Source organism: Ogataea haglerorum (assembly GCF_019207285.1).
Source record: "Ogataea haglerorum isolate 81-453-3 chromosome Unknown 81-453-3_NODE_6_length_583072_cov_95.821986, whole genome shotgun sequence".
NCBI lineage: Eukaryota > Fungi > Ascomycota > Pichiomycetes > Pichiales > Pichiaceae > Ogataea > Ogataea haglerorum.
Genome location: NW_025065156.1, coordinates 126,718 through 153,960, shown reverse-complemented (window position 1 = coordinate 153,960; position 27,243 = coordinate 126,718). Strand labels below are relative to the sequence as shown.

The window sequence follows — 27,243 nt, the reverse complement described above, 5'->3', positions numbered from 1 at the left end:
ATTTCATATTTCACTAATTTTTTTTTATTTTTTTAGGGAAAAGTTCGTAGCCATGGTTAAGCGAGGGCTTTCTGACAACGAAAGTGAAAGGGAGCAGGAATGGAGAAACAGAGACAAGGATGAAGAGAGCAGCAACTCCTCTGATGAAAACGAGGAGGATTATAGTGATTCTAATGACTATCCCGGAAATCAGAACAAGGTGATAAAAGATAGGTTCCAGGCCAGTGATAGCGAGGAAGACGACGACTATGACGTCGAGTTTGAGAAACACGTACAGGAGGCGCGCCAAGAAATGCAACAGAGCGCCAAGAAGCTCAAACAACTGACTCCGGAACAGCTAGCCAAAGAACAGAAAAAGATTAAACGTAGCGGAGTGGTGTATCTTTCGACTATCCCCCCATACATGAAGCCAGCAAAACTCAGGCACGTATTGCAACGGTTTGGAAAAGTAGGGAGACTGTACCTCAAGCCTGAGGATCCTAAAGTTTACAAGACAAGGGTGAAGACCGGAGGTAACAAGAAAAAAAAGTTTGTAGAGGGCTGGTGTGAGTTTGAGAATAAGAAGGACGCCAAACTGGCGGCAGAAACCTTGAACGGGAACAAGCTGGGAGGAAAGAAAGGAAACTTTTACTATGATGACATTATGAACATCAAATATCTCAAGGGCTTCAAGTGGCATGATCTGACGGAAGCTATGAATAGAGAGATCGAAATCAGAGAGAGCAAGATGCAATCTGAGCTTTCTCAAGCGCACAAAATAAACAAGAACTTCATCAAGAATGTGGAAACCTCGAAGATGATTGAAAACATCAAGAAACGAAAAAAGAACGCAGAGCCCACTGTTCAGCGCGTATACGCCCAGCGGTCTGTTACTACTAACAGAGCAGGAGCCGATGAATGGCAGAAGGATACCAAAAATGCAGAGAGCGGCAAGCTGAAGAAAGTGCTTGAAAATATTTTCTGATGTACTTCAATGTAGTAAAATTCAAATATTTTCTTGGTATTTTTCTAATATTTTTTTATATATTTTTCATGTTTAGGTATTCATCACGGCTGCCGTCCCGGCCACTGTTTGCCGGGCTAGGGCAAGTACGATGGCGAAGAGCGGGTTCCAGAAAAACCAAGGAGAAAAACTCCGGCCTGCAGGTGGTCAAAACCCCGGAGGAGCTGCTACAAGAATATAGAAATGTGGACATTGACAATTTACGCGAACAATACGAAAATCTTAATAATGTCAGGTTCTGCGAGCCTAACAGGCAATGGATCTCCGCTATGTTTGGTCTGGACAGCGTTCCAGCAGATTTTAATTTTTTGGATACGCCAGAATCCCGGGTTAAAGTCCGCAAGCTTCTAAAAGAGAGGTATGGCAGGATTTCTACCTCGATATCTTTCAACCAGCTATATTTTACTGACATAAACGTTGGAGACGTGGTTGATTTATCGCTTTCTCTGGACAGCAATAATCTTGCCGTTGTTGCTGAACTTCCGCAGGATATTAAAGACCCCCGTTACACTTTGATTAATAAGTATGGAGATTTGGAGTTTGTGAGCAAAAAACGTTTTCGTTTCAGACTGCCTTCTATTTTCCCACCGGAGTGGTTCAACGGTTCGGTGATGAACGAGCAAATGATATTGGCAGACCTGGGGAGCTACGCCCAGCCCATTGGTAAAGTGAAATATAAGCTCGAAGAAAATCCAGATCGCGCTCGTATGTTTGACGAGATAATTTCGCAGGATATCAATGATACAGAGGAATTGACTACATACATTGTTCCCTCTCTTCTTTCGGGAGTAGTGAGTGAGGAGCTATCCAAACTGAACAATAGGGCCTGGAGTTTACTGCCTGACGTGAATTTAAAGCTGGAAACTCTCCACAACATTCTGCAGAGCTCCAACGGGCCCGTTCAGCTCAATTTCTGTGAAATTTTCCGCGCTTGCAATTTGGTGAATTTAGAGAAGGTTGCAAAGGTGCTCCGTTCGAAAGACCCGCAGACAATCCAGAAGAGCAACAAAAGATTACACAACTTGCTGACACGGATGCTGGCAATTGGAAACCAGTATGACTGGGTTAGTCTGGGCAAGAATCCTTTTGGAAAAGTTAGCAGCACGGACAAGATGAGTCCGGAAGCAGTTTATGCTCTCATGCTGGGTTTGCGCAAAAACAACCAAACATATGCTCACGATACGAAAAACATGCTGCCAAAACATGTGACCGTTGTTCCTTTGGAGACAATGGTGGAGCACAATAAAGTTGTGCAGGATTACGAGTCAAACGAGCAACTGCACGGCCAGCTCACCGAGTACATCATGCAAAGGCTCAAGGGAGTCTCTCCGAACACGAAGCCCGAGCACTACGAGCGGATTATGGAGATGTATCGACTGTACATTGCCGGCTCTGTGAGCAGTCCTAGCTGTGAGTCTTTTCTGGTCAAGATTGTGCGAAGACTTCCGAGCCACAACCATCTTCAGATCACCAGAGACGTCATTTACGAGCTGCTTTTGAGATTGAAGGAAATTGCACCTAATGAGAACCCGATTAAATGGTGGATAAATTTTCCTGCTCCGGGAAGTGGACTTTCTCTAAAAGCAGACCTGGAGCAGGAGTTCCATGAGAAAATCACCAAAGACACACTGAACAATTTCTTCTTCGTCGACCAGGAAATATATAACCATCCGCGTCCGCATTTTTCGGACGTCGTCTACTGTATTGACTCGGTCGACGCCAAGGAAATCGATGACGGTGTCAGTGTTCACCGGATAGACGAGAACAAGTTTGTGGTTGGCGTGTTTGTTGCAGATCCGGCTTCCTATGTCCATCCAAAAAGCACAGTTGCAGACATTGCGTACGAACGTGCTTCCACGCTTTATTTACCAGACGTCGGGGCTGCGGCCAACGGACTATCGATGATGCCCGAGGCTCTGACAAAAAATATCCAGCTGGGTGTGCACGGAATCCCCCAGAGAGTGCTAAAGGTGAGCTATGTGGTGGATCTCGCCAACGGAACAGCAGCTCTAGCGCCAGATGGTGTGCAATTTGGTGTTGCTGACCAGTTCCTGGGTACGGATTACGACTCGGTCAATAAGATACTCGAGGACGCAAGCGACTCAGATAAAATTCTGAACGAGATGTCAGCGCCCACAAATATTCCAGCATCGAAATTATCAGCCGACCTCAAAGCGCTGTACACTGTGGCCGACGCGCTCCGCAAGAGAGCTGTGGAAAATGGAAGAGTCACAGTGTTTGATAATTTCTCTATGGGCCGCAGGGTGGACACCATCAAGGAGGACGCAGAGGACATCCTCATCAGTTTTAAGGAAAAGCGCACAAACCAGCGGCTTTTATCCGAAGTGCTCGTTTCTGAGCTTATGGTCAACGCCAACAGACTAATTGGAGAATTTTTCAGAGAGAATAAAATACCAGGCCTGTTCAAGATCCAGAACAAACAGCCAACAACCCCGGAAGTGGCACGGCAATTACGTGAACTGCAGCAGAAAAAAGGAACTGTGACTACCAACGAATTCTTTTTGCTCGGCGAGTTCCTGAACAAATCCCACGTTGCTCCATTCCCTGCGAGACACGATTCTCTTGCTGTCGAGGCTTATGCCACCGTTACATCGCCGCTGCGGAGATTCGCCGATCTCGTTAACCACTGGCAGCTGCACTGCTATCTCTCCGAAGGCACGCCCGCCTTCAGGCAGGAACATGTCAACGCAATGGCCTACCATCTCGAGATGCGCGCCGACATCGATAAACGAGTTTCCTCAAAGATCATGACATTCTACATGTTCAAACACCTCAAGTATCTGCAAAAATCATCGAAGGAGCCGATCCGTGTTGAATGTGTTGTTTGCAGGCCCGCTTCTGACGACGGTATTTTGGACGTTGTTCTGTCTGACTACGGCGTGTACGGTGTTCTGGAAACCAGCCAATCTGACAGGACTAGAGAGCTCTTGAGCGACATTGAAGTGGGTGACGTGATAAAGGACGCTGTGATCGTGGACATGGACCTTCTAGAGGGTTTGCTTGTACTTAGAAGTGACAGCCACTGAACTGTACATAGAAATTAAAATAAATAACGAACGGCTAAAAAAAATAGCTTGATATTTTTTCGATATCTCCATGGCAAAGAAAGGCAAGAAGCAGGAGGTCGAAGAGACTCCAGGAAGCGACAGCGACTGGGAAGACACAGGCAAGAAGCCAAGCAAGAAACAGCTAGAAAAACAGGCCAAAAAGCAGGCCGATGCAGACAAGAAGAAAGAGCGTGAGGCCTTGCTCGCGATGGAGGAAGAAAGCTTGGCCAAGGCCAAGGGTGGCAAGGGTAAAAAGGGCAAGAAAGGCGGAAATTCCGACCTGGACGACGCATTGAACTCCTTCGGCCCTAAGACAACCATCGATGCCCACGGAGTCGAAGATTCTCTCGCTGCTCTGTCTCTTCTCAAAAACGACGTCGTTTCAGCAAAGGATATTGATAGACACCCTGAAAGGCGTTTCAAAGCTGCATTGGCCGCATACACGGAGCGTAGACTCCCAGAATTGAAGAAAGAGAATCCAGGACTAAGAAAACAGCAGCTAGAACAGCTCATCTACAAGGAGTTCCAAAAGAGTGACGAAAACCCAATGAACAAAGAAACTAACGTCAGCTACAACGCCAAAAGCGATGACGTGCGTAAAGTCAAAGAAACGGTCCGTGAAAAACGCTCCAAGAAGTATGAGAAATAGTGAACTTAGTTTGTTTATTCTTAAATCTCTATATTACACTACTCGAACAAGTCGTCTAGCTTAGTCTCCTCGGTCTTCGACTTCTTTCTCTCTCCTTCGTTTTCGTCTCCGTCTTCAGCCTTGCGTTTCTTGTCTTCGTCCTCACTTTCCTCGTCGAAAAGGTCGGCATCGCTCTTGTCCTCTTCGCTCTCCTCCTTGTTAGGCTCCTCCTCCTCCTCCTCACTGTCAACAACAAACTCCTTCTTCTTCTTACGTCCGCCGCGTTTCTTCTTCGGTTTCTCCTCAGAAGTCACGTCCAGCTCATCTCTGTTGTCCTTAGCTTCCTCCAGACGCTGCTGATTCCACTCCTTGGCGGCCTCTTCAAGCCGCTTTCTTTCCTCAGCAAGTTTCTCTTCCAGCTTGCGCTGTTCCTCCAGTTCTTTCTCCCTCTGCTCCTGCTTCCTTTGCTCCTCAAGTATCTTTTGTTTCTTTGCGGTACGGATCTTGTTTTCAACTTCACCCTCATAATCTTTCTGCTCGGAAATTGCTTTCTCCAGTTGCTTGATAAGAGTATTACCCATATTCGCTCTCAACTTCAACTCTTCAGCAGGAAATGGAGGATGTTTCTCGTTGCTGGCCAGCTCATTCAACGATTTGATAGCCTGAACCAGCCCAACCATTGATTCCTCAAGGTCGGCAACGGTTCTCTTCGTAGGTGGCTGCTTTCTCAAAAACTCTGCAAGCTGGAAATGAACAAACGCAATATTGAACTTTATCGAGGGCAACCCATTGATCTTATACGCTTTCTCTGCGAGCTGAACCGCCGTCTTGAAATACTCCAACACTTTCTCTGCCATGGCCCTCTGCAACCAGGCCCTGCTAATGAAGTTGTAGATATTGGCATCCTGCCCATTCGTGTACCGAGTAAGCGCTAGCTGGTAGCTTTCTATACTCTTCGCGTACTGCTTAGCTTCCAAAAAGCAGTGGCCCAAATTAATGTAAACAGAGATATCCTGCAATGACTCTCTCACCTTTCTAAATATCTCCAAGGCGACTCCCACCTGCTTCTTATCGGCAAAAATAATCGCAATGCCTTGCGCAGCATATGCGTCCTTCGGATCTATGGACAACACCTTTTGGTATAGCTGTGCTGCACGAATGTAGTATTGATCCTTTTTTTGCGCGTCCTTGGACTCTCTGGCAAGAGTGCAGTAGACATTACCCAACGATGTCAGAGCATAACAGTCGTGGGACGTGTGGTTAACTAAGGTTTCTCTGTGATGCTCACTCTCAATGTCCTTACCCTTCGTAGCCATGTATTTCTTACCAAATTTCTTGACGTACCATCCATAAAACGATCTAACTTCAAGATCGTCAGGAGAGTCTGCTAATAGTTCAGCAAGTTCTTCATGAATATCCTCCTTCTCAGACAAACATGTCAGAAGAAGCCATCTGAGTTTGGCGCTGTTGTAACCAGGACACTGTTGCAGGATCTTCTGGTACAAACTCTTGGCAGTCTCGACGTCGTTTTGAGACTCTTTGCAACGAGCAACGTTGTATTCCAGAATCAGTTTGATGGCATTTTTTGAAATTCCTTCCTCTTTTTGGGATTCCAATGCTTTGAGGGCGTTTTCAAAGTACGACAGGGAATCACCTTCATTCTTCAGAAGTCCTAACACTCCAATGTTATTGAGTAGAGCATAAGATAAGTCCGTATCCAATTTCCCAGAGCTGATCTCCTGATCTTTCAGCATCATAAGGTACTTCAAGGACTGAGAAATATCTCTCTCCTCGTATATTCTGGCCAAAGTGACTAAGGCTGCAGAGTTCAACGGCTCATTGTATTCCTTGGCAAGAGAAACGTACTTCTCCAGAAATGTTGTTGCCTTATCATTTTGTTTTGAATTCCTGCTGTAAAGCATACCAAGCGCGAAAGTGACCTCCAATACACGAGGGTGAGACTCCTGCAGCTTCTCGAACGTTCTGATGGCGTCGTTGATTTCATTTCTCACAATCAGACACTGGCCATAACCGTATCTGGAAAGTAAATTATTCTCATTGTATTTGATCGAAGTGCTGAATAGCTTTTGAGCCTCTAAAACGTCATCTTGTGCGAACTTGCATCTGGCGAGCCACAGAAAAGCGTCGCTTTTGACTCTGTTAGAGAACCTCGTGTCTTTCGACACTTTGTCACAGATTTTCTGAACTAGCGCATAGTCCTTCTTGGAGAAGTAGAATGAGGCCAATATCAACAAAATCACACCGTTTGTTGGATCGTCAATTAGCGAAGCCTTGGTGAACTCTAATGCCAAAGCATACTTCTCTTTGAAGTCGGCATCAGAAACAGAATTGGTAAAACAGTCGTCAAATTTAGCTATCGAAATGAGAATCTTGGCCTCAAGGTTCTTTTCGGGATTCACCTGAATAGAGTTCTGCCAGGCTTGGTTGGCAAGTTTTTTTCTGCCCAGCATCCAGTAACACATGCCGATGCCAATTCTGGGATCAGGTCTGAGAAGAGGGTTGAGTAAAAGACATCTTTGAAAAACTTTGAGCGCAGCCACATAGTTTTCCTTGTAAAAGAAGATCTTAGCTTTGGCCATCAAGGCAAAGCAGTTCTTTGGGTTCTTCTTCAGCAAGCTGTCCAACAACCTTGATTCCTTCTCAAAATTCGTCTGTTTGGTTTTCTGCTTGTCAGAAGAAAGAAGCAGCAAGGCCTGCGACAAGAGTGTGAGCTCGTTAGATGGATCAAGTGACAAAGCAGTTTCCGTCTCTTTCGTGGCCAATTCGTACGAAATTAGTCCACTGTTCTTACCCTCTCTGGTGAGGTACAGCCAGGCCAAAAATCCGTGCAATGTTGACTGGGCGTCTCCGGTGGTGTCCATGATTGTAGGCGAGTCGAGCGCATTTTTGATGACATTGAGCGACTCGTCAATTTTTCCTTGACTGGCGTACGCTTTGGCCACAACTAGCCAGTGTCTCGTGCCAGATTCCTCGTTAGTCAGCAAAGCACACAATTCGCTAGAGTCCTCTGGAAGATCACTGATAGTGTCAATCACAACCTCCTCGCCTTCTTCCTTCAATGGAATGGTAATATTTTTCGATACATATGCTTCCTTTTGCTTTTCATCCAGAAGGCCTAAGTAGTACTCGGCATTCAAAGGAACCGACTCCTCACCTGCCAAGTTCAAATCTTCCTGGACTGGCATTATGAGAACAAAAGAACGTATATCTTTTGAAGTTTTTCCAAAAGCCAAAATACTGTCGATTACCCGGGCGACAAAGAAAAAAAATATATCTGATTATCCTTTTGTGCGCAATATATACCCTCATAATGGCAGACGCTCTGCGGCGAATATATGTCGGCTCGATGTCGAAGCTACTTGCAGAAAATCCCCGAGACCTGGAACAACGATTTGAGAAGTTTGGGAAAGTAGTTCATGGATTTGAGGTCCACCATAAAGAGGTGCTAGACTACTATTATGGATACATCACAATGCAAATCCCTGAGGATCAATTCAAGAAGCTCAAGCGCTCTTTTAATGGTGTCACCTACAAGGGATTAAAGCTTGCCATACAGGAAGCTAGACCGGATTACAAAGAAAGATGGCTCAAGGACAATCGCAGACAAGATACTAAAATCAAAGATAGACAGATTAGAGAACGCATAGCGCAATGCCGACTAGAGAGAATTGCTCAAAGGGATATGAACCCATTTGAGCTCTTAAAAATAGAGAAAGGAAGACTGAGAAGAACCCCTAGAAAGACAAGTCTAGCCAAATTGTCGATGAGAGCGTACATCAAGGGCACCCTAAAGATAGTGAGAGCCCGCAAAACCAAGGTATGGGGTTACAACAAGAACAAGCACCCTGTGGATCTTGTGTGGAGATACATTGACGGCGAATGGAGAGATGGTAACGATCATACCGTGGAGAAAGTGAAGGCAGACTTCACTATGGGAGAGACAGAAAAGGAAATCAAAGACGAGAAAGAGCGCACAAACAAAATGTTGGAGTCCTGGATGGGATCTTTTGACTTTAATAAGCCGATTGATCTTAGTGACGACGAAGAGCTCGAACGTATGCCCGTTTCCAGAGATCGCGAATCCCAAGCTACGACCGACGTTTCAGACAAAGAACGGGCGGTTGTCATTTTCGATGAAGAGAACGGGGTCGTGTCAACCTCAAATGAGCCGAAAGATGATGATGATGATGTGGATACCGAGTTTTTGCCATCCTTCCTGCAAAAATCAAAGCCAGTCGAACAGAAGGAAGAGCCAGCTGTTCCGGACAAAACAACGGAAGTTCTGCGAACGTTGCTGAACCCAGCAGAGCCGGTCAAACAGCCTGAATACGTGGCATCCGAAGTGGTAGCTCCTGCTACAGGTTCCAAAAAATACGGGCTCTTTTTCTCGCACTCGAAGTCACCTTTCCTCAATGCCCAGACACAGCTGGCAACCTTGAAGGCTGTCGACATTGGAGATGAATACGATAAATGGTTTTGGGAGAGTCGTGGAGACTTGAACAGATACTTCAGGAGACGGCGCAGAGACGTTCTTCGACAGGCAAAGAAAGGAGGCCGCGTGGCTCTGATTTAGTTCGTAGTCTGCACTGACGAATATACTAGGCCAGACGCTGAAGCCTAACCAAAGGTAGACCTGTAAAGACACAAGCTGTTTGCTGAGCTGATGAGGAGCCCATGTAGACGGCGGCGTTCAGGCCAAGCGCGTCTGGTAGTCTGATAATAGTCGTGTACAGAATAATGACTATTTTTCGTCGAAAAATATTTATTCTCTTTGTATTCTCGTCATGGAGGCTAAAACGATAGTTCTCGAGAACACGAGTCGGCGTGATGCCCTCATCGCTGTTGAGAAGAAGTACAAGCAGATCTGGAAAGAGGAAAAGGTGTTTGAAGTGAACGCTCCAACCAACGAGGAAGTGCCGTACGGCACTTCTTGGGAGGAACTCCACGCAAAGCACCCTAAATTTCTCACGACGATGGCATACCCATACATGAACGGCGTTCTTCATGCCGGACATAGTTTCACCCTGTCCAAGAGTGAATTCACAGCCTCGTTCGAGAGACTGAAGGGTGTGAAGGTGATTTTTCCTCTTGGATTCCACTGCACGGGCATGCCTATCTGTGCTGCTGCCGATAAGCTCAAGAGAGAGATCGAGATGTTTGGCGAGGACTTCTCGAAGGTTCCTGCAGAGGATGAGCAGCCGGAGGAGGAGTCAAGGACTGCTGCGAAGAAGGAGGATGTGACCAAGTTTAGTGCCAAGAAGTCCAAGGTTCAAGCCAAGCAGGGCCGTGGAAAATACCAATTTGAGATCATGGAGCAGCTTGGGATCCCAAGATCCGAGATCTCGAAATTCGCCGACCCTTATTACTGGGTGACCTTCTTCCCTCCTCTTACTGAGAAAGATGTCACTGCATTCGGAGGTAAGGTTGACTGGAGAAGGTCGATGGTTACGACTGATTTCAATGGATACTACGACTCATTTGTCAGATGGCAGATGAACAAGCTGAGGGAGCAGAACAAAATCAAGTTTGGTGAAAGATACACCATTTACTCCGTCAAAGACGGCCAGCCATGTATGGACCACGACAGACAGTCGGGAGAGGCTGTTCTGCCTCAAGAGTACACCGGATTGAAGATCGAGATTACAGAGTTTGCCGAAAAGGCACAAGAAGTCCTCAAAAATGACAACTTTGATCTCGCTGGCAAGAAGGTTTTTCTGGTTGCAGCCACTTTGAGACCAGAGACGATGTACGGTCAGACTTGTTGTTTCGTTTCTCCTAAAATCAACTACGGTCTTTTTGACGCCGGAAACGGTAACTACTACATTTGCACCGAGAGATCGTTCAAGAACATGAGCTATCAGAAACTGACTCCTAGGAGAGGAGACTTTAAACCAATTTTGAAGATCAACGGTGCTTCTCTGATAGGTTCCAAGATCAGCGCTCCGCTCACAGCGTTCAAGAACCTGAGGGTGCTTCCTATGGAGACCGTCTTGGAGTCCAAGGGCACTGGTGTGGTCACTTGTGTTCCCTCGGACTCTCCTGACGATTATGCCACGACTAGAGACCTGCACAACAAGGCCGAATTCTACGGAATTGATAAGGACTGGGTGATTACCGACATCCTCCCAGTCATCAGGACAGAAAAGTATGGTGACAAATGTGCAGAGTATCTTGTTAAGGAGCTGAAGATCAACTCCTCCAAAGACACCGTTCCTCTGGCTACCGCTAAGGAATTGGCTTACAAAGAGGGTTTCTACAACGGTACTATGATCGTTGGCAAATATGCTGGTCAAAAGGTTCAGGATGCTAAGGAGAAGGTCAAGAATGACTTGATTGCTTCTGGTGACGCCTTTGCGTACAGCGAGCCTGAGTCGCTCGTCATATCTAGATCGGGAGATGAGTGTATTGTTTCTCTAGAAGACCAATGGTACCTGGACTACGGTGAAGAAAAATGGAAGGAACAGGCAGTGGAGTGTCTTTCTCAACTGAACGCTTACAGTCCAGAGGTCAAAAATGCGTTCGAAGGTGTGCTGAATTGGCTGAAAAACTGGGCTGTTTCCAGAAGTTACGGTTTGGGTACCAGAATTCCATGGGATCCAAAGTACCTGGTCGAATCTCTGTCCGACTCCACCATCTACCATGCCTACTATACGGTGGCTCATCTGTTACACGAAGATTTCTACGGCAAGGTTACTGGTCCTCTTGGTATCACGCCAGAGCAGATGACCGACGATGTTTGGGACTACATTTTCTGCAACTCTGACAAGATCGACAGTAGTATTCCTCAGGAGCATTTGGACCGAATGAGAAGAGAATTTGAGTACTTCTACCCAACAGATATGTCTGTGTCTGGTAAGGATTTGATCCCAAATCACTTGACTTTCTTCATCTACTGCCACACCGCCCTGTTCAAGAAGCAGTTCTGGCCTAAGGGAATTAGATGTAACGGACACTTGATGCTGAACAATGCCAAGATGTCGAAGTCCACAGGTAACTTCATGACTCTGGAGCAGATGGTGGAGAAATTTGGAGCCGATGCTACGAGAATAGCTCTTGCGGACGCTGGTGACAGCGTGGAAGATGCCAACTTCGAGGAGAGCAACGCTAATGCAGCCATTCTGAGAATGTACACATTGAGAGAGTGGGCTGAGGAAACAATCAAAACCATCGACTCTTTCAGAACCGGCGAGTACAATTTCTTTGACAAGGCCTTTGATAATGAGATGAATGTTCTGATCAACGAGACATACAAACAGTTTGATGCAACTCATTTCAAGGGTGGTTTGAAAAGTGGCCTTTTCGATTACCAGACTGCCAGAGATTACTACAGGGAAGTCAGCAACATCGGACCGGGTATGCACAAGGATCTTGTTCTAAAATACCTAGAAACTCAAGCCCTGTTGGTGTCGCCAATCGCTCCTCACTTTGCCGAGTATATATATAGAGACATTTTGGGTCACAAGGAGTCTATTTTGAACGCCAGATGGCCAACTCCAAAGGAGCCAATCTCCACTCCGTTGACCGATGCATTGACTTATATCAGAACTCTGGCCAGATCCATTAGAGAGACCGAAGGACAGCTTCTCAAGAAAAAGAAGGGCAAGCCTGCCGATTTGGACAAGGACAAGCCTTGTGTGCTGACTTTGTACATTTCAGCAAGCTTCCCTGAGTGGCAGAAAAACTACGTTGAGCTCGTTAGACGACTCTTTGAAGAGCACAAACTTGACGACAACAACGAGATCAAAGCCAACATCGACGGAAGAGATATGAAGAGAGCTATGCCATTTGTTTCTTCTTTGAAGAAAAGACTTGCTACCGAGTCTCCTGAATCCGTGTTTAATAGAGAGCTGTCTTTCAGCGAGCTCGATACTGTGAGAGTGGCCAAAGATGTCATCAGGAAAGCTGCTGCCATTTGCAACGTTGTCGACGTCAAGGCCGTCCCAATTGATAGCAAAAGTACATCCGGTCAGGACATCTTCACCGGCGAAACTGTTGAGGTTCCTACAGGAAAGATTCTGGAGAGTTCTGTGCCTGGACAGCCAGCTATTTCCATCAAGAATGTCTAGTTAATACAGCAGTGAATAAATACATTATAAGCGAATCAAGTGCTTTTGCGAAAATCAGATTTTGATGCCTCTTTTTTCTAACTCTGCCAATGTCCAAGCCCAATTGTTTGCAGCGTAATACGAGTTTTTGGCGAGATAGCTAGGTTGGTGCTCTTTTCCGTAGGAGACATAGAATTTTTCGTTATCTTTCTGTGGTGTTAATTCGTCACTCAGCGCGCATTTCAGTGTTGCATAGGATCCTTCCTCATTTGAAATACCGAAAAAATAGCCAAAGATCTGGAAGAAAACCCAGAACAGCAATCCGATGAATGGTAGTCGCGTGAAGTGACTGAACAGATTTGTGTTCATGACAAAACCAGGATGCACAGAGACACAAAGAATCTGCGGGTGTATTTTCGCAACCCTGTTTATGAACTGCATCCCAGCAGTCTTCGCCAGCCCGTATCTGAACCAGGTGAAAATGATATTCGGGCGATAATTGAACTGATAATCCATCTTGAAAGGGAAGAAAGTGAACCAGTGGCCTACAGAGCTTATGTAAATGATTCTGGGATCTTGGACAAGGCCTGGATTTAGCATCAATGGAAGCAGCCTGTTGGTAATGAGGAAATGCGAGATGTAGTTTGTTTGTAGTTGGATTTCAAAGTTGTCTTTGGTAAGCGAAAAGGGTACGGCCATGATGCCAGCATTGTTGATGAGCAGATGCAGGGTCTTTTCCCTTGTTTTGAACTCCGCCATTGCTTTCTCAACAGAACTGAGGTTGAGCAGGTCAATTTCCAGAAAATACAGCTCGCCAAGAGCCTGGTGTGGATCTTTTCTGCGTGTCAACGCCTCCTGCTTGAGCGATTGTATTGCGGCTTCCACCCGGTTCTTGTTACGCCCACCCAGATACACCACGTAGCCGTGCAAGTACAGGTGGAGAACAGTGTAATAGCCTATACCGCTGTTGCCTCCTGAGATAAAACAAACGCGTCGCTGTGCATGGGGATCAAAGTAAGGAAGGTCATCGGGCGTAAACATAGGGTTGGATATATTTTTTAGTTACACAAAGGAAAAAAATTTAGATAACAGGTATTCTATAGCCACAGCCCTTATTCGTCAGGTCGTTCGTTAGCTTAGTACAAATATTTAATGTAAGGACTCAGGTCTCCCTTCATTATCCGAGTTCTTTCGTCGTATGATTCCCACTTTGCAAGCGAAGCTGCTGTCATCTTACTGCGGTTGCGCTGAACCAACAGTGCAAAGTAGCCGACGATGAAAAAGAGAGCAAGACAGGTGAATCCAATACAAATGCCCAATCCTTTTTTGTAACCTGGAGCCTCGCTGTCGGGGAAAATGAATGACGCAATGATTCCTCCAATGTTACCAAATCCAATCACGAACGCAGTTCCCACGGATTTTCGTATGTGTCCCGAGAAATTAAGACTGATCCAGCACACAACGATAGGCATACAGGTGTAAAGACCCGAGGCAACCAGGAAACAGCCAGCGTACTTGACGTTCAGATGTTCTCCGCCGCCTAAAATCATAGCCAGGCCGGTGATGGCCACGCATGCTGCAAGAATGGCATACGGCAATCTGATTCCGTGGAAATCGGAAACGAATGCCAAAATGATGGAGAAGCCGAGGGATGCGAGCCACGGGTAGATGGAGTGGGCCTGGGCGTTCATCGCGGTGTATCCGAGCAACCTGATGATGGACGGAGCGAAGTAAGCGTAAGAATAGGACGGAACAATGAGACAGAAGTAGATCAAAGCACCGAGGTAAATCATTGGGTCCTTGAAAACCTCGAGAACGTCCTTAACGGTTTGTTTGATTTCGAAGCCCGAATTTCCAGAGTAGACCTCAAGCTTTTTCTTGAGGAAACTTGTTTCGTTTTCGCTCAAATATCTAGCGTCCTCAGGGAAGTCCGTAATCACAAAAAACAGGAGAATTCCAAGACCTGCGCTGATGGTACCCTCGACAACGTAGATCCATTGCCATGCCGAAAGACCGTGGACACCGTTCAAATCGTACAGTCTGTAAGCAATAGCTCCACCGCAGCCTCCAGCGACCGAGGTGCAACTGAAGAAAATACTGAATCTTCTCTGGGCTTCGCGCTTGGTGTAAAAGTTTGCAAGAATATAAAAAATACCGGGGAAACTTCCGGCCTCGAAAATACCAAGCAGAACTCTGGTGGCCACTAAACCTCCAAAAGTTTTGACAAACGCGGTTCCAATGGTAACCACACCGAACAGCACGATCATGGTGCTCATCCAAGCGTGAGGCTTGATAATCTTCAGACAGTAGTTGGATATCACCTCAAAGATGACATAGGGGACAAAGAACACTGTTAACGCCGTGTTGAACTGCTCCTTCTGCAAATGAAGAGCATCCTGCATTCCGTAGATCTTGGCGTTCGAGATATTCACTCTGTCCAAGAAAGCCAGGAAGTAAAGCAGGCAGAAAGGAGGAACAACGCATAGGTCGATTTTCCACATCAGTTTCTTATGGTTGATGTTGTGCTCCTCAGCAAGAAGCTTCACCTTCTGGTCCATCTCGGACTCAGAAAGCAGAGCATCGTGAGACTGTCCTTCGACCGAGACTATATTCTCGTCGAGCTCGTACTTCTTCTCTAAGCTGGGAATAGAAGACATTGTTAAAGAGAAGAATTTCAACAAGATGTGGGGAGGGCCGGACGTATTTTATCTGCGAGCAAAAGCTCAAAATTTGTCACAGGTCTTTGCTAACAGGATTTAGTCGACCCAAGAAATAGGGTCCGCTATTTTTGTCTGACAAAGAGACCCACAAAAACAACCTGTAAGACTATCTGCAGCTTCCCTGGAGCATCTATGCTAAGCCTAGCGCCAATCACTGCTCTATTATTAGCCAATAACGGGCTTTGTGGGAACTTGGTGGGATGCCTGATACCGGGCCGTTTGGCACTCTCTTTTCCGGATAGATGACTAAATAGGTAATTTTTTTGCCGCCAGCGGTGCCGGTGGTTAGGCAGACGAGCCCGGATCACCGAGCATCCAATTGACACTATTGTAGAGGGCGTTCAGCTCATTTTCAGCGTATATGTGCTGATCCCACATTTTAAGTAAAATTCTGGGGCTTATCTTATATAAAGCCAGCCTTCACAGCTACAGCCTTGAATGTGAGCCTTGAATACCCGAGCGGCTCTGAAAAAATTCTCCTCACGCTATTTATCGGCTAATCGGTATTTGGTGTATGGGTGGATGTTCGGGCAAAGTCTTGACGATCCAAATTCACTATATTATTATACAACATCTATTAGAGCTGCTGGCACGAGCAGCAGGCCTGGGAGCGGGATTGGTTTCTTGCACAGCTCCTGATGGTTCAGTGTGAATTCCCGCTTCTCTTTGTTCTTCAGCATCCTCGGGAACACTACCTTCCGTCGGCTGTTCTGTATCGCGCTGAGAATCGGCTTCTGTAGATCTGGCCGGCTCCACTTTCTCAACAAGCATTTGTCGAACGGCCGTTTCGAAAACTTCGTCGACCTGGTATTTTGTCTTGGCGCTGCATTCCAGGAACGCCGATAAGCCTAATTCGCGGGCAAGCTGCAACCCTGAAGAAGAGGAAACTTGGCGGTAGTTCTCGAGATCAGCCTTCGCTCCCACCAGGATGATGGGCACGTCCCTTCCCTCGAGAATGGACCGAGCGTGCACGACCCGCATGAGAACGGAATCAAAAGAGGCTTCGCTCACGATAGAGTACACAATAAGGATGGCCTGTGATTCCCGTAGCATGTCTTCTGTCTTTAGATCTAGTCCGTAGTCAGTGTCAACGATATCCAGGATGTTCAGCTGGTAGTTCTGGCCATCTATTACCACCTCCTTCTTGTATATATCCTGAACGTTTGAATCGATCTCCTCAACAAAATGCGATTGCACATACTGCAAGACCAGGGTGCTTTTGCCGCTTCCCAGCTGCCCTATCACGCTGATTCTGACAGGTTTGCTTTCCTAACGATTAGTAATCCTATGTTCATCCGATGCACTCACCATAAACATATTTTAGTTACACGCTAAATTTTAGTTTTTGTAAACGGTTTTTGTCGATCTCCTGTCAACCTACCTATCTTGCAGAAAAACCGTTTCATGACAATTTCTTTTTCTCAATTTTTACCTGACAGGTTGCGAGAATATTTTTGAGTTTTAAGTTCACTTATATAGTCAATTCCAGATCGCGTATGATCTGCTCCACCATCGAAGCCGAAAGCTTGAACATTTTTGTAGACCCCGAGTTCTTCATCAGTCTAACAACACACCCTGAGAAACCGTATTCGTAGCCATCTTGTCGTTCTGTCTCCACAGTCACACTGAGACTATTTTTTCTAGAATCCCCAACGTACTCCACATTCAGAGTAGTTGATGTTCGGCCCGCACGAAGCTTGATTGAATTCTGGTGATCAAGCTTCACACGCAAACCCTCAATAACCTGCTCGCAGGAAAGAACGTCTGTCTCTATGATATGCTGTTTTTTCCAAAATTGAGTGCTCTTGAATCTGGTAGCCTGTCTTCTCACATGGGGACTATCGACTTGTTTCTCGATGGTGCCCAGCAATCGCTTAAACCAATTCGGCCGTTTCTGCGGGCTCACAGAAAACCTCTCGGTCTGGCGTTCCCTTAACTCCCTTTCTTTGAAGTCAGGATCCATAGGGGAGTTTTCAATTTGGAAGATCGGCGCGGACTCTCTTTTGGAGATAAGAGAAGAAATTCTCGCTTTAACTTGGGATCCTGCGGTTTTTCTTTCCTTGGTTGTAGTCAGGCTAATAGGATTTGGCCGTGAAGACCTTCGTTTTTCTGCGGTCTCGTCGTCAAAAATGGTTGTCTCGTCCCTCACAACAAGTGGCTGCTCCACCTCAGGATCGTCAAAAACGGAGACCCTCTTCGGTTCTTCAAATACAGTCTCAATCTTCTTCGTTTTTTCAGGAGTGAGAGTCATCCGCTTTCGTTGATGAGCGTCCTCAGGAGGCATCTCATAATTAGAGTTGGCCAACAAGGAGCATCGAATTGTTGGGAATGGCTGTTGAACAAATTTGTTCAACTGAGAGTCCTGAGAAGTTGCTGATTCGACCTTACGATGTGTTTTGATGATAGAACGATTCGACTGCGAGGAAACAAACTTTGCATTCTGTTCAGAGTCTGCGTCAGCAAACTTATCCTGATCCAATGGTGATATCTTAAATTGTTCCTCTTTGGGAGTCAGAATAGGAATCTGTATCGCTGAGTGTAGACTATACGAATTATCGTATGATATTAAGGACTCGTCAACAGAAACATCAGCTTTATGGGATTTCGTCTTTGGGGTTGCAAGATTTGGTGGCAATTTTCTTGATGGCGGTATCTCCTTTCTACTGCGCTCGTTGTAATCGGTCAATCGAATATCGTTTCGTGGATCCAAATAAGAAGACAGATTCCTGACCGACGAGTGCGAACTTCCAATGGAGGATTTTTTCAACAAGGGCTTTGCAGAGCTCTTCTCTCCACTGTTTTCCTTAGATTCGAAATCATCAAGTCTGCTCATACGCACCCCGAATTTCTCTAAAACGTTGCTAGTCTTGCGAATAGATGTGGAGTTTGAATCTGTAAGCGGAGAGCGTCTTCGCTTGGGATCGAGAGAATGCACACTTCCTTCTCCCACTGTAGTCTTCTCACTAGCGGGCTCCCTTGTATCAGAACTCCGAGGAGAACCATTTGCGAAGGCTTTATTTTCTGGAATAAGGTCAGTTTTATCTTCGAATATCTCAAAGTTCAGGTCGGTGTCAACCTTCTCTTCTGTAAAGACGGCATCAACCAAATAGGTGAAGTCGCTCAGGTCAACCTCTGGTAGTTTAGGCAGATCTTTGGGATTGACTGTAAGTTTCTTTGATTTGGCAAGTGATTTTGAATGGCATGGCTTGGATTCATCTTTCAGCAACTTCTGACTGCTGTGTCTGGGAAATGAAACAGATTTTCGAGATGAAGAAGAAACTATCATTGCAGGAGCCTTACTCTTGTTGATAGTCGTGGTCCTCGCCCCTCTCATAGGGGGTGCCTTGTTGGCCGTTGAAGGAATTTCCCTAGTGGACATCTTTAGCACCTCACCATGCTCGTCTTGGATGATGGTACGAATGCTAGTCGATTTGGGGATTCCCAACTTGGCGGACTTTGCCGGAGACGGCGGACGCTTCCACGTTTTCGAGTGTATTTGTTCTTCATCCGAATCTTGGGCATGACATTCTTTATACTTTTCCAGCAAGTAGTAGAACATCTTCTCGGAGTTTTGTTCTTGACTTTGAAGATTTCTGACAAGCTCATTGATTGGAATCCCATGCCACAAGGTTTGAAGGTTATGCAATATGTCGGGGTCGATATTAATGATAGGTTTTGTCATTTTGAGGTCAGCCTCCTGAGCTATGTGGATCTCGTCGCTTGTGTCTGGATACTTTTTGAGCAAAGGGTGATTCAAAATGTCATGGATAGATATTCTATCGCGCGGGTCGACTCTTAGCATAGACCATATCAAATCCTTGGCTTCGCTGCTCAAATTGACTGGCATATGAAACTTCCCAGCCTGAACTTTCAGCAGCAATTTTCGAATATTGGAGTCATCAAAAGGTAAATGACCAGTAAGTAATGCAAAGAAGATTATTCCACATGACCACACGTCACTTGGAGATCCATGATATGTCCTTCCGGCAACGATTTCTGGAGAAGCATAGTGAGGAGACCCGCATGATGTCTCCAGCAGCTTGTGCTTGGTTTCTAGAGCAGCCATACCGAAATCAGCAATCTTGATGTTATGATTCTTGTCCAATAGTATATTTTCCGGTTTCAAATCACGATGACAGATATCAAACTTGTGACAATACTCAACAGCTTTGATGATTTGCTTAAAATATCCCACAGCCTCTTGTTCCGTGAGACGCCCGTGATTTATCAGAAAATCAAATAATTCACCTCCCTCCACATACTCCAAAACCAAATAAAGCTCGTTGTCGTTCTCCCAAACATCATAAAGTGCCATGATATTCGGATGTGATATAAGCTTCATGATGATGATTTCCCTTTCTATACCGTACGGTAAACCGTTTGCGTCAATTTTAGGACCCTTCCCATTCTTGTAATGCATTACTGTGCCCGAAGCGGCCTTGGGAACAATTTTCACCGCGGATAATTGACCAGTAACACAGTGCTTAGCCAACCTGACCCTTCCCGTAGAACCTCGTCCTAATGTCCGGCCCAATTTCCAGGGACCAATTCTGTTTTCAGCTTTTCGTTTACTGTTGGATGTGGTAGATGTCTGAGAAAGCCTTTTATTAGCGTTGGCCACACTTTCCACAACACGATCTATCTGCCTTTCAGAGCCAGCCAGAGCTCTGTTACTGTTGCCATGGCCCGTAGCTGCGACGGCAGCCTTAGATGCAAATGAGGAAACTCTCTGTGGTGCCACGGATGTCATCGAGTGAATCAAAACAATGTCTATAGGTGCCTGACCGATGCGGAAAAAAGGAGAAAGCTAGCGTCTATGTGGAGTAAAGCTATTCTATGTCTGCAATGTCGTACTCAAGTTTGATTTAATGAAGATGCAAAGGACAGACTTGAAATTTAATTTCTGGCTCCTTCCATTCCCACAAATTCTCTTAGAAAAATGAATATTTTCTTGTGTATGCACCACCGTACCGTGTTCCGTGTTTGAAATTAAAACATAAATAGTCGCGCTTAGATAATCCAAGCAGAAAAAATATAGCCATATATACCATTCATTAGCTACCCAACAACTTCTTGCTTCTGAGAAGAGCTGTAGCCTTGAACTAGTTGCATAACGTCCTTTCTTGGAAGAAGAATCTTTTTCTCAAATTCTGCTTTTACAGAGGTCAGTTTTTTAAGAAGCACCTCTAGTTTTTTGAAGAAATCCATTTGAGTACTCACTATTCTGCATCCCTCTTCTTCCATATCAAGCGTCAGCTCTGGGGATGAGAAGTACTTTTTGATCGCACTATTGATCTTTGCATAAACTTGCAGATACTTGTACTCGATGAGAGAGAGGTCCATCACGATCTGAAGATACTTGAATGCCAGAAAGTTGTTCGTCTTCTGATCCGTCAAGTCCTTGTCTAGATTGTCCGGAAGGTCCAAGCGTTGTATCAGCGGCACATCGCTCTCCTTCAAGGAGGCTTGTTTGGAAAAATCGGCATCGCTCACTTTGAAGGACGATAACTTGAGATCATCCATATTGTCAATCGCATCCAGCTCGTTTATCGTCTCTGGATCAACCGAGACATCCTCATCGCGACCGTGCTCAAGTATCCTCCGGACGTTGTGCTCGGCGCTTTTGGTTAAACACCAATTTGGTAGTTCCGTGACTTCTGGATTAGAAGACAACCGTCTAATTAGTTTGTTATAGAGTTTGAAACTGTTGACATAAGCGTCCTTCTTCTTTCCCAAAGATTCCTTGGACGGGCAGTCATCACAGTTAGAGATTTGAAGATCAGGGTGAACAACGAAAAGCTGGACCATGAAGAACCAAATAATTTATATTATTTCTAGAATAATGCAAATATATCCCTTTTTGACTCTCCTACTTGCAGCAAGCAAATCATTAAAAATTGGAGTTCACCGGCAAATATCATGGAGGGGCCGAAAATTTACGGCGTAAATTAAAATCTCCCCACGGAGCAGCAACTTCGTTGATGTCACCGGGTACTCCATAAATGGGGCAGCGACAATGCGGGCACATATTTACCCCACAGAAAATTTCGCATTTCGAAGCGGGCTGTCATATTTTTCAGTCAGACCAGGTACTTGATTTTTGTATGCACGACCACAAATCGTTTTTTAGCTTCTCAATGAATTTCATATTTAAGAAGCTCAGCTCGGTTCGTGTCCTATCTGAAAAATAATCTGAGTTCTCAGAGACTGACATTTCACTCGGTTCCCTTAAACCGTCGTAATTTTCGGCTCCCTGTAGCTTGTCAACGAAATTAAAAAGCAGTTTAAGGTTCCACAAATCTTCCATGCTTTGCGGACGTTTGACTAATCTTTCGACCTCAAGCTTGAAGTCGAGAACAGTAGAGTTCTTTCTGTAGTCTTTGTTTTTATTGTCGACCATGGTTGCTTTCTCGAAACGCGTCAAGCTTTTGAATATGTTCAAATTCTCCAGCTCTTTCATGCAATCGACATCATCGCTTATCTGTTGATCTATCTCAACCTGCTTGACTATATCATCAAAAGAAAGCCTCAGATCTTGGTAATCCCTTTTGCGGTATACGAATATGTTGAGGTGAGCCTGTTTGAATAGATCTAAGGTGCCTGGTTCCTTAAAATCAAGTGTCACGGGGAAATAAATCTTTTCCGAATTGACAACAGATATCCTCGAAATGCTGTCCAGCTCTGGAATCAAACAAGGTGTTTGGAGGTTGATCAGCGATCCAAGGTCTGTTTCAATCTGTACATCAACTTTGATGGGCTGCTTTGTGTTCACATCTCGCACGTTGAGGCACCTGTTCTCCACGGCAAGCGCCCAAAAGTGTCTCAATGCTTGCAAATGGATTTCTGAGCATTCAGTTCCATTGTTGTAGTTGTTGGTTCCGTAAACAGGGTAGGTAGCGGTTACAATAGCAGCAATTCCAAGATTATCCTTCCGAAAAGCCATTTGACCGCCACCTAAGAACAGAAATCCAAGAGCAGAATTGATTGCCATGTAATTCCCATAATTCATTGACTCGTCAACCACCCCTTGCAAAAATCTCAAACGTCTGAATACGCACAAGTCTCCACTTCCGGCACATATAATAGAAAGCCCGAGAATCACGACATCCATGATGTTTCGGGCACCAATTAACGCCACACGCTCGTCATAATTCCTAGGTTCTAAAGCACAGATACTCATTAATCTGTCAAAGTAGTACAGAAGCGTGTCTTTGGCCTCAGTATTTCCGGATGATGCGTGCTTGAACGAGATTGAAAGCAATATTCCTCCTAAAATGTTTAGATAAGGAAGAAAATCACTATCTAGCTTGCTTATCGTTTCAACGTTGTATATTTCGGACACACAAGATGGAATTTGCACTTCGACCCATTCCCTGTGATCTCCAATTTGATCCCACATAATCAAATTAGCTCCAAGACACCTTAGCATCAGAAAATCAGGTCTAATGTAGTCCAGCAATTGCATTGTTTGCGGTATAGCAAGCTTTGAGGCAACTTCACAGTTGCCGGTCTTCATGAACATAAACGTAAGTGCCAAAATGGCACCTCCGCACGACTTATCATATTCTTCGGCGGTCTGTATATCCCTAACTGACACAGCCATTGCAAATAGCTTGTCAATGACATGCGTGTCATTAGACGCTTTGAGACTTTCACCTTTTCCTAAATTGACATAGCCTAATGCTATACCAGCCGCAAGTCGATACCCTTCGCTGACAAATTCTCTCTCATTATAATTAAGGGTTGCATTGATCTGAGAGAGCAAAACTTCTGTCATTCTTCTGTGCTGTGTTTCCAAATAAAGCAAGCCTATTCCAACCAGGCCAGCTGTCTGAACGGGTAATTGAACATTCAAATTCGTTGATCCTTGAGGCAGTAACGCAACAACGTGTACCGAGAGCACTTTCGTTAGTTTGATGTCCATCGTTCCTTTAAGACTAGCAGCCATTCCAAGAAGTAAGCCGACACTCGTAAAGTTGTGTTTTGGGCCCAGATAATTGTAAATATGCCATTCCTCTAATTTTTTCAGATGGCCATTGAGGCCAAGTCCGAGAAGAAATCCTGCATGTTGTGCATTCAAAGTCGGTGGACGGTTGAATACAATCCAACTTCCATTGATTTGCGTAGAATCTCTAGAAATGGTGAGTCCTGATGATGCACCGTTGTGGAAGAATCCCCAATTGTACATTTCTTGGTCAATCATATCTTTCTCCAGACTAACGTTGATCATGTCTGGTAAAATCAGAGCATTAAAATTCATCTTAGGAATAGGAAACCTTTCCGTCATCAACGGTTTCCTACTTGAGATAAAGACAGCACCCCTGCCCAGAGGCATTGTCAATGTTCGCAAAGCCACCTTTGCTCCAAGTGCTCGCTGCCTGACAAGCTTTTCATGTTCATCCATTCTTTCGTCAGTTCTCAGTGTTGCAGTTTGTACACGAGAAGTCTGTAAGAGCTTCGTCAGTTCATAGAATCTGCGGTCCTCATGAAATATCAGTTTAGTCACCTGGAATCTGTCAGCCTCAGCTTGTCCATCCCATGCACTAATTGCTTCATGATCATTGACGAACTTAAGTATCTGCATCATATCTTTTTGTGGTATGTCTGTATAATCATGTCTTGTGCTTGAAGTTTCTTTCGCTACACTTTGAGTGAAGGCCAGAAGATCTTTTCGTCCTATCAACTCAAGCTCGTCAACGCCCGTGTTCCAATGGAAAGCGGACTCGCTGCAATTGATTATAGCATTTTTTAGTGGCAGATAGACGCCCGGAGGAAATGACTCTAGCATAGTAGCATCAATATTATAGTCCACCATCATATTGATAACATCAGTGGGTTGGAACTCGGGTGAAATAAGTCCCTCAAATAATCGCAAAATGTAATATGTGCGTGGAATTACTAGCTCATCAATCGTCTCATCTTCTTCGGCAATCTGAGAAAAAGTCACGTACGGAACAATAGAGTTGGAAAACAAGCTAGCCAGCGATTGCAAAAGGTTAGGCGGTGACGCCAATGGCTGAGCCATCAAGAACCTGGTCGTGCGATCAATGGTTTTGGAATCCTGCATATAGTATTTAAACCAATTGTCGGTCCACCCCATCCAGCTACAGAGCTGAGCCAAAAGAAGTGAAAGCTGTTCAATTTTCTCTGTAGCCAACACATTGAGTTTGAGCTCCTCTCTTACGAGATGAAGGGATAGGACTATGGATGGTAATAGATCTGTAAGCATGTATGCTCCTCTAGAATGGGACGCTGCGGAAAGATTCTCAATATTTTGTTTTGCCAACTGTGCGTAAGGTAGCAATGAGCATACCAGGTTCTTATCATTAAGCTCGCTGTCAAGCTCAAAATCATCTGGCAGAGTAAGTGAAAGTAAGGTCACAACGAATGTTTGCCAGTCATCGTTTTGGGGTATGTCAAGTGAGCAATTGGCGCACCACTGAATCCAAAAGTATTCATAGGTAAAAGAATTAGCAAGGTACTTGAGCAAATCGATGAAAGTATGAACAAGCTTGTCTTGTGGCTGTAAAATCAGTTGTATGGTATAGTGTTTGTCGTTCAGGCAATGTACAGACACACTAGAACCAAAACAATCGTCGAGAAACCTAATGGGTGGTAGATGCAAAGAAATATCGATCGTGGACGACAAAAGTCCCAAAAATGGATTAACAAGGATAATGTGAGAAAGATCATAGAGCAAAACAATGTATCCCGAATGTTTGGAGACCGGAGACAAAGCTACAGCATCCAATCCTTTGACGGAGTATGTTGATTTGAGCGAGGGCAAGCTGACTGGGGACCCCGGATTGCTGAAAATGAAAAACTCGATTGTGTGGGATTTCCGGTTGCATACAACAATGGCTTCTTGGTCATTGTAAGAAATGTTGAATATCCTCAAATGCTCAGTATCATCCGTGAACTCTATTGACGTCAGCTTCGTGAATATTATATCTTTTCGCAAACGGGCCATGTCTATTTGCTGGTGATTTGCAGATGTAAAAAAACTGCTTGTTTCGTTATTGAACTCGCTCCCAGATGCCATTCTATCGTAAGACATTGCGTCAGAGGTGGACCGTGTTTGTTTGGCGTCAAGAATCTGATCATCAAGGATTCTGTGGCCGCCCGAAGCCGTGTTCGGTCCAGAACTACCACTGGCAGCGGACCCAGAAGCGTTAACAGTTGGAGCGTTGGTTTGACTTTTACTAACGTATATTTTCTTGCTTGGTCTCCTGTTGAGACTCTGGTATGATAACGAATTCACTTTTGAGCTTCTGTTCCTGTGCAAAAACCTTGTGTGATAAACTGTAATGGCCTTTTCAACAGGATTGTATGTCGTAGCTATTGAATATGCTGAAGTTGAAGGAAATGAAATGATTTCTTCTTTCGAGGAGAAAGACGTGGTAGATGATGACACAATGGATCCCAGCTCACCCAAGGTGTCAAGAAGGGTAAGAAAATTGCTCTCGTTTGAACCAGCTGTACTAGATGCTGCCGATAAAGGGGGAATGCCGCCTCCATATAAGAGGGTAGATGAAAAGGCTTGATTCGGGTCGTTCGAAGCAATCGTGGGGCTTTCAAACTCCTTACTGATGATCAATCCGTTTTCAAAGCTAAACGCTTTGCGAATATGGAATGGAAAACTCACAGTTTGGGAACGTCCTCCTCTTTCATAAACACATATTTGCTCTTTCAGGACCACGACCAAAACTTGTTCAGATTGAATGTTGGAAGATTCTCCATTTAGTCTGGTAAAGAAGCAGCTGATAATCTGAGAATCAAATTTCAGATTCCGTGTCACGATCCCTCCTTTCAGCCAGAGAATAGTCTTCTCGCCAGCGAGAAGGCTTTCATTGTCGCCTGTCAAGTAGACGTTGTAATTCTTGAATTCACGCACCAAATAGGCATCACTTAAATCTGTGTGGAGATTGAATGCAGGGACTCGCCTTGAATCAAGATCCAAGTCCGACTTCGCTAGATTCACCATTTATTATTGTGAGTTTAACCTTCTGATCTACTCGAAGTAGATGCGCGTTTGAAAAATTACCCGGAATCAAATCAAAAACATCACTGATCAAAAACAATCTAGTTCCAGACAAACATGTCGTTCTTCAACACCATCAAGTAAGTATGGGAGTGGCAAGTGGCAACGTCTAACCAAAAGGGGTTTTACGAGAAGCTCGAAGAAGAAGAACCAAAATAAGTTAGGCAACAATTATAACGAGCTCTATTTGAACAACGACTCATCCACATCGCTGAACTACAATCAGAATACGCAGACATCAATATATTCAAACAACAACGGATCGTCGCTTTCATTAAGAAGGACACACTCGCCTTCCAAGCAATCTATCAGGTCGTTTAAATCCACCAACCAGGCTCGCCAACAACCAAGCAAACAGGCACCTAAACCGCTTTTCATTAGTGAGCCATTTGTAAAAATCGCACTCGTTAAAGGCTCTTATAAAACCATTGTTCAACTACCGAAATATGTGGACTATCATGAATGGTTAGCCCTTAACACTTTTGAGCTATTCAATCATCTGAGCAAATTCTACGGAGTGATATCTGAATACGTGACTCCTGACCGCTACCCAATTATGACCGCAGATCCAAAAACTGAATACGTATGGATGATGCCAAACGGTAAAACCGTTTCTCTTCCTGCGAATCAATATATTGATCATGCCTTGACATGGATAAACAATAAAATCAATGATCAGACAATATTCCCCACAAAATCCGGAATGGCATTTCCTCC

General features: G+C 44.9%; 12 protein-coding genes across 12 annotated transcripts; 5 read left to right on the top strand and 7 right to left on the bottom strand.

Annotated features, from left to right (window-relative positions):
- Nucleotides 1-52: 52 nt before the first annotated feature.
- Nucleotides 53-964, top strand: KL911_002386 (uncharacterized protein; the record flags this gene model as incomplete). The annotated part of the gene is made up of 1 exon (XM_043197449.1): nucleotides 53-964. One exon carries the CDS (start codon nucleotides 53-55, stop codon nucleotides 962-964), a length of 912 nt encoding a protein of 303 aa, XP_043054666.1.
- Nucleotides 965-1,032: 68 nt separating this feature from the next.
- Nucleotides 1,033-4,050, top strand: KL911_002385 (uncharacterized protein; the record flags this gene model as incomplete). Its single annotated transcript, XM_043197448.1, has 1 exon — nucleotides 1,033-4,050. One exon carries the CDS (start codon nucleotides 1,033-1,035, stop codon nucleotides 4,048-4,050), a length of 3,018 nt encoding a protein of 1,005 aa, XP_043054665.1.
- A 70-nt stretch (nucleotides 4,051-4,120) lies between these two features.
- KL911_002384 (uncharacterized protein) lies at nucleotides 4,121-4,720 on the top strand (the record flags this gene model as incomplete). The annotated part of the gene is made up of 1 exon (XM_043197447.1): nucleotides 4,121-4,720. One exon carries the CDS (start codon nucleotides 4,121-4,123, stop codon nucleotides 4,718-4,720), a length of 600 nt encoding a protein of 199 aa, XP_043054664.1.
- A 38-nt stretch (nucleotides 4,721-4,758) lies between these two features.
- KL911_002383 (uncharacterized protein) lies at nucleotides 4,759-7,905 on the bottom strand (the record flags this gene model as incomplete). The annotated part of the gene is made up of 1 exon (XM_043197446.1): nucleotides 4,759-7,905. The coding sequence occupies one exon, from the start codon at nucleotides 7,903-7,905 to the stop codon at nucleotides 4,759-4,761; it is 3,147 nt and encodes a 1,048-aa protein (XP_043054663.1).
- A 125-nt stretch (nucleotides 7,906-8,030) lies between these two features.
- On the top strand, nucleotides 8,031-9,293 carry KL911_002382 (uncharacterized protein; the record flags this gene model as incomplete). The annotated part of the gene is made up of 1 exon (XM_043197445.1): nucleotides 8,031-9,293. One exon carries the CDS (start codon nucleotides 8,031-8,033, stop codon nucleotides 9,291-9,293), a length of 1,263 nt encoding a protein of 420 aa, XP_043054662.1.
- Nucleotides 9,294-9,504: 211 nt separating this feature from the next.
- Nucleotides 9,505-12,786, top strand: KL911_002381 (uncharacterized protein; the record flags this gene model as incomplete). Its single annotated transcript, XM_043197444.1, has 1 exon — nucleotides 9,505-12,786. One exon carries the CDS (start codon nucleotides 9,505-9,507, stop codon nucleotides 12,784-12,786), a length of 3,282 nt encoding a protein of 1,093 aa, XP_043054661.1.
- A 54-nt stretch (nucleotides 12,787-12,840) lies between these two features.
- On the bottom strand, nucleotides 12,841-13,806 carry KL911_002380 (uncharacterized protein; the record flags this gene model as incomplete). Its single annotated transcript, XM_043197443.1, has 1 exon — nucleotides 12,841-13,806. One exon carries the CDS (start codon nucleotides 13,804-13,806, stop codon nucleotides 12,841-12,843), a length of 966 nt encoding a protein of 321 aa, XP_043054660.1.
- A 95-nt stretch (nucleotides 13,807-13,901) lies between these two features.
- Nucleotides 13,902-15,422, bottom strand: KL911_002379 (uncharacterized protein; the record flags this gene model as incomplete). The annotated part of the gene is made up of 1 exon (XM_043197441.1): nucleotides 13,902-15,422. One exon carries the CDS (start codon nucleotides 15,420-15,422, stop codon nucleotides 13,902-13,904), a length of 1,521 nt encoding a protein of 506 aa, XP_043054659.1.
- Nucleotides 15,423-16,040: 618 nt separating this feature from the next.
- Nucleotides 16,041-16,538, bottom strand: KL911_002378 (uncharacterized protein; the record flags this gene model as incomplete). Its single annotated transcript, XM_043197440.1, has 1 exon — nucleotides 16,041-16,538. The coding sequence occupies one exon, from the start codon at nucleotides 16,536-16,538 to the stop codon at nucleotides 16,041-16,043; it is 498 nt and encodes a 165-aa protein (XP_043054658.1).
- Nucleotides 16,539-16,956: 418 nt separating this feature from the next.
- On the bottom strand, nucleotides 16,957-20,235 carry KL911_002377 (uncharacterized protein; the record flags this gene model as incomplete). Its single annotated transcript, XM_043197439.1, has 1 exon — nucleotides 16,957-20,235. One exon carries the CDS (start codon nucleotides 20,233-20,235, stop codon nucleotides 16,957-16,959), a length of 3,279 nt encoding a protein of 1,092 aa, XP_043054657.1.
- Nucleotides 20,236-20,543: 308 nt separating this feature from the next.
- On the bottom strand, nucleotides 20,544-21,293 carry KL911_002376 (uncharacterized protein; the record flags this gene model as incomplete). Its single annotated transcript, XM_043197438.1, has 1 exon — nucleotides 20,544-21,293. The coding sequence occupies one exon, from the start codon at nucleotides 21,291-21,293 to the stop codon at nucleotides 20,544-20,546; it is 750 nt and encodes a 249-aa protein (XP_043054656.1).
- Nucleotides 21,294-21,561: 268 nt separating this feature from the next.
- Nucleotides 21,562-26,469, bottom strand: KL911_002375 (uncharacterized protein; the record flags this gene model as incomplete). Its single annotated transcript, XM_043197437.1, has 1 exon — nucleotides 21,562-26,469. One exon carries the CDS (start codon nucleotides 26,467-26,469, stop codon nucleotides 21,562-21,564), a length of 4,908 nt encoding a protein of 1,635 aa, XP_043054655.1.
- Between the last annotated feature and the right edge of the window lie 774 nt (nucleotides 26,470-27,243).